The following is a 14,009-nucleotide window of genomic DNA, read 5'->3' as shown; positions in this document are numbered from 1 at the left end:
CAACACTAGTAATTTCTTGTTTTCTGACAGCCATTCTGGCAGGTGTGAGGTGGCATCTCATTGTGGTTTTGATTTGCATTTCCCCGATGATGGCTGATGTTGAACATCTTTTTCATGTGTCTGTTGGCCATCTGGATATCTTCTTTGGAGAAATGACTATTTAAATCCTCTGCCCATTTAAAAATCAGACTGCTCATGTTTTTGCTGTTGAGTGGTATGAGTTGTTTTACATACTGTGGATATTAACTCCTTATTGGAAACATGTTTTGCAAATATCTTCTCCCATTCAGTACACTGTCTTTTCCTTTTATTGATGGCTTCTTTTGCTACGCAGAAGCTTTTTAGTTGGATGTAGTCCCAACAGTTTATTTTTGCTTTCGTTGCCTTTGCTTTTGCAGTCAGATCCAAAAAAATCATCACCAAGACTGATGTCAAGGGACTTACCCTTATGTTTTCTTCTAGGGGCTTTATGGGTTCAGGTCTTAAATTTAAGTCTTTCATCTGGTTTGAGTCAGTTTTTGTGAGTGGTGTGTGACAGTGGTCCAGTGTCATTCTTTCCACACTCTCTTTAATTGTGAGATTCCCAATGGCAAGTAAGTAATTCAGTTTGTGAAGCTGTACTTCAATTATTAGTAGTTATATTTTATCTAGAATTCACATTTACCTTAAAATAACAAATGTCGACACACCAAACAGACTCGCTTTCTCCTTTTTTAGAAGCATTTTCTGTGTTGGTTTTGTGCAATTCTAACACTTTCATCATGACTCCTGCTGCCCAAATCAGAACACAGGTCTGAAGGTCATGGACTTGTTGGCAATGTGTGTTTCATACAGAACAGGATGCTAATTTAGTTCATAGCTTTGGGTTTTGGGAAAACAGTTGAAAGTTTAGGCACTGTAAGCTTAAAAAAATCATTTTGTGGAGTTGCTATTTTGAAGTTGGCAACTCACTACAACTTCCTATTTTAAGAGTTCATAACAATGATCTCATCTTTTTGTCCCTTGTTTTTAAATTTAGAGTTTCATATAAAAGCTAATTCTAAAACCCTAAATTGTCAAACAGGCTTTCTGTTGTTAAATGGACCTCTCAAATTTAAATAGTATGTGTTAACATATGCTATTTATTGTTAGGAAATGATCCAGATTTCTAGAATTATTGGGTTTATAATGTCTTACTAGGAAACAGAAAACTCAACCACGTGGGAGCAGATATACACATGATTTGACTCTTTACTGTTGAAAGGAATACATTAATGGCTGGCCTAATTATTATGTTTTCAGCATTCTATTTCTATTAAAAATAAAATCTCATTTGCAGTGACAAATATTACTTCTCATGGACATATCTTTGTTTTAAAAGGAGGCTTTATTTTTGAATCAAATTTAATACACTATAAGTTACTGAAATATACACAGCCATAAATTACCACTATTCACAAATATCTGATTATGTAGCTTGAATGCTACATAGTTGCAATTAGAATATATGTCAGTACTGTTTTCCCCCTTTTCATAAATCCTCTTCCAAGCTTCTACACACAATCATCAAATTTTTATTTACTTCATATTCAATCATAAAATCATGATTTACTTTATGTACTGGACTGTTCCCAAGTATTTGAATTATTAGTAATGTTACTATAAACATCTCCATTCTCTCAGCTTTTACTTCTTCAAAGTATTTCCACAGGAAAAATTCCCAGGAGTGGTATATATTGCCAAACTGCTCTCCAAAATAACTATTTTTGGGGATCCTTCTAGTATAAACTGTTTAAATCAATTTTTATAGCCTATGGCATTCCATGGAAGCCTATTTGTCAACCATCTCTGTGCGTAAGGACATTTTACCTTTCTTTTGTTAAAACTGCCACAAAAAGTTCTATCCTTAGCTTAATGGATGATATGTTAAGCTCCTCCTCACACAAGGTGACTCTACTAGTTCTGTTCTGAGTAGGTATAAACTCCAAGTTCCACTTTCAGTAGTGGAAAGGGCTTTGACTAATATATCTGTTATCTCTGTTTCATGCTCCTTTATGACCAAATGTACCTATTTATACAACAGAGTAGAAGTACAAGGGCAGATCTAGAAAGGGATCAAACAGTGTTTGCTTCACTGATACTCTCTTCTCATCAGTACAGAAAACTGGCCACAAATATTCTGTATAATCGAAAACACTTTCTGCCAGTGTGCAGGGCCATCTTTTTGGCCAAGTAAATTCAATGAACACAGGGTTAGTTTAGTACCTATGGGGATTTCTCTTATAATGACACTTGTGTTACAAAGAGATTATTTAAGTTTTGTTACAGAACTTTTTATGACAAGGCAGAACTTACTCCTTTGGGCTTCAAGTGCCCTCAATATAAAAGGAGGGGTTGAAGTAGATTACCCACAAGAACCTTTTAATATCAAATAACAAATGTTACTATGAATCTCACAAAAATATTAACTGAAATATGTGTTGTAGGAATAGTTTTTTACTTGGGGTTTAGACATACATCTAAGTTTAAGGCAACAATAAGAAAATTTACTTACTGACGACTGGTCTGATAAAGAGGATTTTTCTAATTCCGGAAGGCTTGAAATTATTGTAGTTCTATTGCCTTTTTCAGAAGCTACAAGTTCTATCGATAAGCCGTCTCCTATGATGTGCCAACTTTTTATGGCCAACTTAAAAAAGAGAAAGATATGAAAGTGATTATTGCAGCACTAGCATAAAATCCTTAAATGTGATTTAGAATAAAAACATATATATATTTTTTTACCTCAATTGGATTGCTGTTTATAATTGCAAATAAAATGTTACTTGCTTCTGTAGCACTCAATATGCCAAAATCTATGAAACGTTCCTCTATTTTAGGGGGTAATACAAAGTACTGAAAAGATATGAAAGAACTAGATTAAATATACAATCACATTTACATAAAAGAATGTTATCAAGAGAAAGTAGCTATATGAAGATATCCTAAGGTTTCTATTATTTTATGTCAATAAACACAAATATACACATATATAAAATATAATTAAGCATTCTGTACAATGAAATATTTTGAGTAATCAGAAATGAAAACATTCATAGTCTCTATGGAATAATATTGCTTCTCTAAAGGCACATAAAAGAAATAGGAAGATAAAGTACTAGGGAAGGTTAAGTGGAGCCCTAGAGGATGAGGCAAAAAATCCTTGGTCTCAGGAAACATTATGCATTCATGAGAGCAGCCATGATATATAATTATTCAAGCAAAACAAATGAAGAAGTGGGATAATTCTGTAATTATCCCCAGCTCTGAAATTCTTATTGATGTTGGCTTTTTGGAGAATTACATCTTTATATGTTCTCATTTTCTTTTTAGCTTTTATATCTTTCTTATCAGTTTTATTTCTCATCTAAAGTTCTTTCATTGATTATCCTAAGGACAGCTTAGTTTGGATTTTTTTTCCTCTGGCTTATTTTCTGTATTAGAAAGACCTTTACTCTTTCCTACCATTCCCAACTGTGTGTCTTTACCACCTTACTTTCACCTTTATTATTTGACTCTCTTCTTCACCTTGTATTTCCTAGTTTGAGTCATCTCTTCCTTAAATACTTTCCTCTTCACCCTCCCTGTAGTATTGTTTTTTTCTGCTTATTATTTTCTCCTACTTAGTTTGTTTTTACTTTCCCCATGATTGTAACAGTTTAAAAGCAAAACCAAGAGAAAGCACAATGTGGGAAAGATCTAAGTACAAGCTGTAAGGGAAGGATTCAACTGTGACATGATAAGAGATGGCCGCTGGGAAGGATGAAAACCAGTTATCTGAAAAGCACTGACTGAGGAGGGATGACACCAACTTGTAGAGCTCAGAAACTGGCAAAATTTAAGTATGTACCTGTACAAAATGATTGCCTAATAATAGCTGAACACACAAAAGATGGGTAGAGTTAAAATTTTAAAGGTAGGTAACATACTTACATCTAAAAATCCTGTATATACCCGCACAGGTAAATGAAATTTAGAAGCATTGGTAATAAGTAAAATATTGTTATCTATGTGCATGGATGATGTGGATGGCATAAAAAACAGAGTAAAAATGTATCCTGATTCATTTGGAAGAATTAAGACTGGTTTGCTGAAGTTGTGAACCTAGGAAGTGAGGGGAGAGAAAAAGAACAATGTGTCAGCATCATCTAGTTGATAGATTAGTAAAATCAAAAGTATGGATGTTCCCAGACATACTTTAAACATTGTTTTGGCTTCTTCTGGTAGCAATACATCATGAATGAGGATTGCAAAGCTGAAAGTGTTCGTAAGGTAAATTGGCCTTTCCACAGGATCAGCAGGACTGTCTCGGATGTGAAATAATGTTGCAGCGTGATCAAATCCCAAATAACTATTTGAAAAAACATAAACAAATCATTTTTACCTCCATGTGTTAATTTAAAATCTAAGTTCTTCTGTTTTTAATAACTTTACATTAAGCATTAAGGACATAACTGGAGAAGTATAACTATAAATATTTTAGAGATTGCACATGATTTAAAACAAAACTTAGCTTACAAAATATTGACATGTAATATAAAAAATTATTCTCTATTGAATTATATGAAGTCAAATAAAATCAAGGACGTATTAACAGAAAAAGTTTTAAGCTACTTAAGAAAAATCATGTTCATCATTTTATTGCAACCAGCTTTGTTAAAATGAGTCCCTACCAAGAGGGATATTGAACTATTATTATTTCAAGTATAATCAGAAAATGAACTACATATTTTACTGCCCATTTATAAAAAGCTGTAATTCTAGAAGACTGTTTATAAGTTTATTAAGGAATACAAATGATTTTGTTTCAAGTGACAATATACCTTAATAACAAGCCACAACTGACTGTATGTTACAGAAGGAATTACAGAAACAGCTTCAATGATTTGAATATTATTTAAAAATCATAGATTCATTTTTCTATTGTATTACTGAATCATTAAGACTTTATTTAAGCCCACATTATATCATCCTATTTACCTTTTTCTTCTAAAAAGTTAAACAGGAGATTTTTCTCCTTTACAGTGGAAGTTGTTCTTTTCAACAATTCCATGGAGTTTATGTGAATTTGGATACTACTTTTGCTAGGGTCAATGAGTAGGAAAACAAAATTTACTGATTAGTGAAAACTTAGAAAGCTTACTTTAAAGAGAAACTCACCCATCTAAAACTTCTGCTTGATATGGTATTTCAAGTTTAGAATAACTCTTTTCCTTTGCCTTAACAGTTATTTTCCCAGAAAACTGAGACGGTTTTTTTGCCTTTGATGCTAAAAGGAAGCATAAAAAATAATCTCTGTCACCTTTTGCTATCAGAGTTTATATACAGAGCAGGATGAGAGTGACTTGATGTAAGCTGACAAAATCTTAAAAACAAAGCTGAAGTTTCAGATTGGCAAAGAGGAGACTTTTACATTTTACATAACATTATCACACTTTTTATCCAAAAGAAGAAAAATATTTTAATTTTCCAGTAATGGGATTAAACAGATAAGGAATTAACAAGTGAACACAATTCAGGAGGAAAACAACTGTATTTGAGCTATTTCCCTGGAGCCATGAGCCATGACTTTCCTCACACCAGGGCTTCTCAACCTGGGCACTAGTAACGTTGTAGGCCAGGTTAGTTCTTTCTGGGGTGCAGGGGCTGTGCTGTGCTTTGTAGGATGCTTGGTGGCATCCAGGCCTCTGCCTGTTAGATAGCAGTAGCAGCCCCCAGATATGACAACCAAAAATGTCTGTGGACACTGACAAATGTCCCCTGGCCTAGGAGGCAAAACTGGCCCCCATGGAGAACCCCTGGTTTACAGCTGTATTAAGAAATAACATTCCTTGTATGGCCAGAGTCTTGTTATAAACACCAAGAAAGTAGCATGGTGCAAGAAGCATCCGGTGTTGTGTATTAGCCTACCCGAACTCATAGTATAAGACTCTCCCTGCCATCATATTGCCCTTACAGATGACGTAAAATCTTTACATTTTGTAGCAGTTGTGAATAAATCCATCTGGAATTACAGAAATAGATTCAGTTGGATCCATTCTGGGTACCCATTAGATGTTCTTTTCAAAGCAAATAAAGAAGCTGTTTATCTTTATCCTACTTAAGGTACTTCAGGAACACTTCCAGTTAGTTCTGCAAATGTGTGTAATCCAACTTTAGCACAAACAACAACAACACAACAACAAAAAGGGTATGACATCTAGTATGTGGCTATGTATAGACAGTGATTTCAGATTTTAAAAACTCCCCCTCTGCCCCCCTTTCCCCCCCAGATAAGAAGGGGTGCCTGGGTAACTCAGTCAGTTAAGCGTCCAACTCTTGATTTCGGCTCAGGTCATGATCTCGCGGTTCAGAGGACTGAGCCCCACCTCAGGCTCCGTCTGCTCCACATAACAGTGCAGAGCCTGCTTGGGATTCTCTCTCTTTTCCACGTGTGCACACATTCTCTCTCTCAAAATAAAAAAATAAACTTAAAAAAATGCCTCCCATTAAACCTCATTTCTTTCTGCTTGTTATATGGCTATTACTAGGTTTATTATTTTAGGAGGCTGTACAATATTCCTACTATGGATGGGAGGATGGAAGGGGAGGGAGAAAGTGACACCATTCCCATGGTAATAGAAACCACTTTTTTTTTTTTTAACATTTTTGAGAGACAGAGAGAGACAGAGTATGAGCAGGGGAGGGGCAGAGAGAGAGGGAGACACAGAATTCAAAGCAGGATCCAGGCTCCGAGCTGTCAGCACACAGCCCAACACAGGGCTCGAACTCACAAACCACGAGATCATGACCTGAGCCAAAGTTGGACTCTTAACTGACTGAGCCACCCAGACACCCCTAAAAACCACTTTTAAGAAACGAATCATTTACTTTTAAAAGATGCTTTTCCTTTATATTAAATTTTACATAATTTAAGAAATACTATTTTAGCATCTATGATCTCAGGAGAACCAACATTATTGACATTCATTTATATCAAGAAGGGAAATACTGCACTGGGTTGTCAACTCAGGAGCTGGAGAAGAACAGTGTGGGAGAACTACATAGAACAACTGTTCCTGGTGAACACTCCCCCACTGCTTGGATTTATGAGAAGGATGGATCCTAAACGTTCTTAGGGTCAGGAATTACTATTGGCCGCTCTTCTTAGTAAGAGAAGACAATGTACTTGCTGATGCTAATACTGGTGGACATGACTGTGGTATCCCAGCAACAGAGAAGATAATTTACCAAAGATCTGGAAATAACTGTGGCATCAAAACCTTCTGCAGTACTACTTCTTGATAGCTGGGTTATGAAAGTATGCCACATATTTAGTCGTGATTTCTTAAAAAAAAACTTTTTTGAACATTTTATTTATTTATTTTAAGTAAGTGCTATGTCCAGTATGGGGCTCAAACTCATGACCCTGAGATCAAGAGTTGCATGCCCCACTGAATGAACCAGCTAGGTGCCCCTTAATCTTGATTTCTCTGGGAGTTTTCTCTGAGCTCATGGGATGAACACTAAAGCTTGGCACCCAGATTGTGCACTGCTCCCGATCCTCCCCAGAGCCCTCAAGTGCAAGGAGTAAGCACAGATGCCCTCACAAACACTGTGCAGAGTCTTCCAGTATTCTGCTATACTCGGTAGATCACAGTGATCAAATGCTCTCTTGTGATGAGGAGTGTAGGTGTGAAATGTGGGCTACGAGCAGAGGTGGCTCCATGATAAAGCCAAAGTATAAGCTTCAGGGCTCCTCACTCTGCAAGGGCCCTTATGAGAAAAGCCCCATTTGGATTTCAGTTCTTATTAAATGTAATTACATACATAGTTAAGCAGCTATCAAATCACTATTTAAAAATTTTTGTGACCGCAAATTCAATAAATGTTCTAGTATAGGGGATAAAGCTGGATAAAAACATGCTATTAAGATAGGTTAAAGTCTGGGTTAACATTTCAAATATCAAAATATACAATATATATGTTTGAAATCATAGTAATCTAATTTGACAATGCTATCATAAAGGCTATTATTTTAGGTAGGCAGAGCTGTCTTCCCTGTTTAAAAAGCCAATATAGGAAACTGTTACAGGGAATATTTTATTTCTATTCTCAAACATGCTTCTGAAACTCAAATACATTATCACTCAATTACAAAAAATAATGACTTCATAATTAAGGTAAATACCTTAAATACTATATATTCACTAGGTATATATGTGAAAGCCCAGATTACAAAAATTTAATCCAATCCTAATGTATTTGCTAATACTAATTTCACTTTATGAAGCTGCATTTTCTTTCATGAAGCAATCAAATAAGAATTTGTGATGGTTTATAAGATAAACCAACCTAAGCAGTAATACAAAATCTGACTGTAAAATGGTCAGGGTTTCTATATGAAGATGTCAGTACAGATGTCTTCTAGTTTATCAAAATAAGATCACCCCATTAGAGAGTGAAAGCCGAATACTTACCATCAAAACTAATACTTGCAACCTTGGTATATTTACTTTCTGAAGCTTTTAACGTAATTGGTTTAAAGTGTACCGTTATAGCGTCATTTTGTGGTGTAGGTCGAACACTCTGCAAACAGAAAAAAATATGTATCATTATTTTAGTCTCATGGTTCAGTTACATTACACTGGAGAGTGTACTGGAAACATGCAGCAGAATAAAAAAATGGAAGTTTAACTTTATGCGCTCCCTTTAAACAGAATAGGCCAGGGGAGCCTATTCTGAGGGCTCAGTTGGTTGAGTGTCCGACTCTTGATTTTGGCTCAGGTCATGATCTCACAGTGACGGGACTGAGTCCCACGACGGGCTCATGCTGGGTATGGAGCCTGCTTAAGGTTCTAGCTCCCTCTCCCTCTGCCCTGCTGGCACATGTGTGCTCTATCAACAAATCAATAGAATAGGTCAAACTGGCACAACATCACATTAATTTCATCAGAATATCTTCATGCAATAAAATGATGGCCATAGGAAGAGTTTAAGATCAGTAAGTGAGTGTAAAAATCTAGAGACAAACTAGTACCATACACTAGGTATGAACACATAAAACAGGAAAAAAAAGGTATAATGAGTCATATATGAGAAAAGGAGACACGAAGATTTTGATAGGGTCCCTCTTAAAGAACTCCACCATACCAAATGTAACATCCTGACTATGTTGAATAACATCCTGAAAATGAAGAATTATGTGAATTTGGGAGCCAGTACTCCTCTGCCACGGTATTTTTGCAGATCCCTCTTCTTCCTCTTCCTCTTCTTTTAATATTTACTTACTTTTTAAAAGTATTTATTTATTTATTTATTTATTACTTACTTACTTAAAAAAATTGTTTCAATGTTTATTTACTTTTGAGAGAGAGAGACAGAGTGCAAGCTGGGGGGGGGGGGGGCAGCGGGCAGACAGAGAGGAAGACACAGAATCCGAAGCAGGCTCCAGGCTCCGAGCTGTCAGCACAGGGCCTGATGCAGGGCTCGAACTCACAAACCATGAGATCATGACCTGAGCCAAAGTCAGACACTTAACCAACTGAGCTGCTCAGGCGCCCCTAATGTTTACTTACTTTTGAAAGAGAGACAGAGCATGAGTGGGGGAGGGCAGAGAGAGAGGGAGACACAGAATCTGAAGCAGGCTCCAGGCTCTGAGCTGTCAGCACAGAGCCCGATGTGGGGCTCAAACCCACAAACCACGAGATCATGACCTGAGCTGAAGTTGGGCACTCAACCGACTGAGCTACCCAGGTGCCCCTTGCAGATCCCACTTCTAATGGGACTTTCTCTACCTCCCTAGGGCATGGCTGTGTAAGTGAGGCATGCCACTGTTACCAGGCAAGGCTGTACTCCCAGCTGTGGGACTGAGCAGTGGACTGAAGGGCTGTGTAGCTTGGAGAGGTCAGAACAGTTTAAACTAAAAAATAAGATTTTTCTATTCAACAACTAAATCTATAATAACAAATACCATAAAAGCTTGCACTTTTGGAGCAAACTAGAAAAATAAATACAGTTTAAGGTGAGTTACTTTTTTATTACCTTACTGACACAAAGCATTTTTCATTGGAAGGAACCTTAAAGATCCCCATCTCCTTCCCTGTTTTACAGATGAAGAGAACCTTGCAATATGGAGTGATGTTTCAGTAGCTAGGCATCAAAAGGCGGGACTGGAAACCAGATGTCCTGACTTGGTTCAGGGCCTGGGCCCTTTACTGGCATCCTAGTGCTTAAACATGTATTAATGAAGTCATGGTATTGTACACAAATCTTGATCAATACTCTTCCTTTAGAATTCAATTAGGGGGCACCTGGGTGGCTCAGTCAGTTAAGGGTCCAACTCTTGATTTAGGCTCAGGTCACACTCTCACAACCATGGGATCAAGCCCTGCGGAGCCTGCTTAAGATTCTCTCTCTCTGCCCCTTTCCACCTCATGTGCTCTATCTCTTTCTCTCTCTCTCAAAAAAAGAATTCATTTAGAATCTTACTTTGGTCTCAAAATGTTTCTGGAGTTTTTTGCTGATTTTTCAGGGGCTTTATAAACTTGTCAAAGCCTGATGCTTCCCATAGAAAGAACACAGTTCTTTTCTGTGACACCCACCAGGCACACGCCTGCTAACATGGGTGCAGTCAGGTCCCTGCAAGTCACCAAGTTCTTCCCTGTCTCCCTACCCACCCTTCAGTACATCCGTAAAGGTGGAATCTGACTACAAAGGTGGAATGAAGGTACAAGAAGCACCTGAGAGAGTATGAAGAAAAACTGCTCCTTTTGCACTGGTGTGCTATCACAGGGAAGAAAGTTGGTTACACATAAAGATTACAGACACTGCTTTTACTACCAGATGGTGGGGCGTCTCCCTCCTCACTGCTCGTTAGTCTTTACTGGGCCTGGAATGATGACCCTAAGGATGGTTCTGCAGTTTTCTGAGCTGGAAATCTTAATAGCCTGAGCTCTTGGCCTCAGGGTCTTTTGGTATTTTAACTCTTTTATCTTTCTTCTGAACTTCTCATTTGCTTTGGAATCTCTAACTGGGGCTGCAAGTGGATTTGTTCATATTGATATATTTATTATCAGTACGCTTGCGATTAGTAGCAATCATTTAAAATACAAATCTCTTCATCCCTTAAAGAGTGTGTGTATGTGTGTGTGTGTGTGATTTTTAACAATAAAACAAAGCAGTTTGACTATAAAACGGGAAGGTTTCATATATTACATACCTACACTAATACTTCTTCTAAAGGAAAGGAAAGCAGTACAGAAGTGTATGTGACAATCCCATTTGATGAATTTATGCAACAAAAAAGATATTAAGTATTTAACTAGAAGTGTCAGTTTGAGTAAGCTGCCCATCTACTCTGGGCGTTATTTTTCCTGCCTGTAAAACACTAGGGGATTAGATTAGGTATTTTCTAAGATTCCATCTATTTACAAAATTTGGTGGTTGTATTAATTTTGTTCTTTTTTCAAATGAGCACTTTTACCCTGAGGTCAAGATTTGTTAGAGAGATGATCGTATAAAGCACTGTAGTTTGCAGAGGACTTCCACATGCTCTACTGAATGTGTCAGAGTAGGAATGGAATCTTGACCATTTTCAAACACGCTTAAAGACTGCAAGTAGCAGTTCATTAGTAATGACGACGACACCTTTTGAGTGCTATTAGCCTGCACGACACCATAACAGAAATAGCTAAATAAAACTATTTATTTATTTAAAACAGTCACTGTAAATAGTAGGAGCTTAGAGTACTTGATGAAAAATGTTTTTCTCACATGTAACATATTACTCTAAGATTTTCCTTACCAGAGGAAAAAATTTTTTTAATTGTTTTCCTTTTTTTTTAAAGTTATTTTTGAGAGAGAGAGAGAGAGAGAGAGAGAAAGAGAGGGAGAGAGAGCAAGCGCAGGGCAGGGGCAGAGAGAGAGAGGGAGACACAGAATCTGAAGCAGGCTCCAGGCTCTGAGCTGTCAGCATGGAGCCCAATGCGGGGCTTGAACTCACAAACTGTGAGATCATGACCTGAGTAGAAGCAGGATGCTTAACCAACTGAGCCACCCAGATGCCCCTAGAAGAAAATTTTTATGTTCAGTATTATTAACTCTCTCCTTCTCTCTTTATTGCACCAATAGTAAGCAAACATTCAATTGACTCACTTTTTTAATGTTTTATTTATTTTTGAGAAGGAGAGAGAGAGAGAGAGGGAAAGTGTGCACATGAGTGGGGGAGGGGCAGAGAAAGAGACATGGGGACAGAGGATCTGAAGTGGGCTCTGTGCTGAGAGCAGCGAGCCCGATGCGGGGCTCAAACTCATGAACCCGGAGATCATTACCTGACTCAAAGTTGGATGCTTAACCAACTGAGACACCCAGGGGCCCCACTGACTCAAGTTTTATACAAATGATCTGAACTGTTCACTTATTATTAAAAAAAGCCCAACAAAATGGAAAAATCCATTTTCCAAGGAATCAAAAACAAAGCTAAACAAACAAAACATTTAAGTAGTGGCTCATTCTGGTTTTTTTTTTTTTTTTTCCCTATTCTGGTGGCCTTAAATGAAAAATAATACAAAATCATTAACTTGTATTAAGCATATTTACACTAACAATCTATTTTAGAATCAGTTACTAACAGTTGCATACTAAAGATAATGGAGAAGTAGAAAAAAATATGGCAAGATTCCCGGGAAAGGCAGCTTGCACATATTCTAAATATAGTTCTAGCCTTTTCTCACGATATTCATACCCAACTAATGTTCAGTAACTCTCAAGTGAGATTCAAAGGCCCAGCACATTCTAAACTATTTAGAAAAACATTTGAAAAGGAAAATAATCTTCCAGTATGTAACAATTGTATTTCTAACAACGGATACACAAATTTATTAAAGCTCATATCAAGTTTACACTGGTAAAATTAAAGTATATCTGTCATTCTTATTCATCAATTAGTAAGGAAACTTCATGCAAATGTTCCTTTTAAGATATCTCAAAGCAAATTTATTCCATCATTTATACTGCATTAATGTTTTTTAAGTGTTGAAGAAAAACCATATTCTCAAAGTTGCATTACAGACAATCAAAGTCAGACAGGCTTGAACCTGAGTATCTTGTCCATTAACAGGTGAGAACTGTTTATTTTCAGATGCTTGCCTCAGGAGTCCCATATCTAGAAAGATGAAGAAACTCTGAATTCCTTTAAGGGGAATTAAAAAAAAAAACAACAACCCTCCAGCTTCTGGCAATGCCTAGGTCATCCTAAAGATATTATATATTTGTGAAATGGACAGAGGTGGGACATTTATAAAAATATGTCAGTCTCTAAGTATGGCATATTATGTAGCAAGATACAGGAAAAAACCTTAGGAAGCTCTCTTATAACTCAGTTTCCATGGTAGATGGGTTTGTTTCCTGGCTGATAAGATAAGAAGTCTAAGCTAACATTACCTCTCAAGTGGACCACTGCAATGGACTCCTAACTTCCTGCAGTGAATTCTCCACAAACTAGCTACTATGACCTTTATAACACATTAATTAGATGATGTCTCTCCCTTGCTTAAAATTCTGTAATTTGCTGTTGCACTTATAATAAAATCTAAACACCTCCGAGAGCCCAGAAAACCAGGATCAACCCTCTGGCCCTCCCTTTATGTTCAACCCTCCTTTCTTTCCCAGGACATCCAAAGTTGTTTCTGCCTCAGGCCTTTGCAATCACTGTTCCCTTTGATGGTAATACTTGTCAGCTAGCTTTCTTAGGGGTGCCAACTTCTTACTCTTCATTTATTACCTCAAATGTCAGCTTCTCTGAGACAACCCTGTCTAACCATCTCCCTCCCTCACTTACATTCTATTCTGTTTCTTTCTTTGTTAGAACTTGGTTTGATTTACAATTTTGTTGCATACCTGTCTGTCATCAGTCTCACAGCTAAAAAGTGAGCTCAATAGGGGCAGGAACCTTGGCTATCTGATTTACTGCTATGTTCTCACACACCTCGCACAGAAGCTGGCATATAGTT

The 14,009-nt window shown here is 37.1% G+C and overlaps 1 protein-coding gene across 1 annotated transcript in view; it reads right to left on the bottom strand.

Annotated features, from left to right (window-relative positions):
• The window catches only part of TMEM131 (transmembrane protein 131), a 237,656-nt gene that overhangs the window by 53,783 nt on the left and 169,864 nt on the right, over positions 1–14,009 (bottom strand). Inside the window, exons 12-17 of the mRNA XM_042932060.1 lie at positions 8,478–8,586; positions 5,179–5,287; positions 4,216–4,369; positions 3,952–4,122; positions 2,764–2,874; positions 2,534–2,668 (exon numbers count right to left, since the gene is read on the bottom strand). Of these exons, the coding sequence (XP_042787994.1) occupies positions 2,534–2,668; positions 2,764–2,874; positions 3,952–4,122; positions 4,216–4,369; positions 5,179–5,287; positions 8,478–8,586 (789 nt within the window). The remainder of the gene's footprint in view (positions 1–2,533; positions 2,669–2,763; positions 2,875–3,951; positions 4,123–4,215; positions 4,370–5,178; positions 5,288–8,477; positions 8,587–14,009) is intronic.

Source organism: Panthera leo, chromosome A3 (genome assembly GCF_018350215.1).
Source record: "Panthera leo isolate Ple1 chromosome A3, P.leo_Ple1_pat1.1, whole genome shotgun sequence".
In the NCBI taxonomy this organism is placed as follows: Eukaryota; Metazoa; Chordata; class Mammalia; order Carnivora; family Felidae; genus Panthera; species Panthera leo.
Note: the sequence above shows the minus strand (reverse complement) of the source record. Positions and strands in the feature narration are given on the sequence as shown.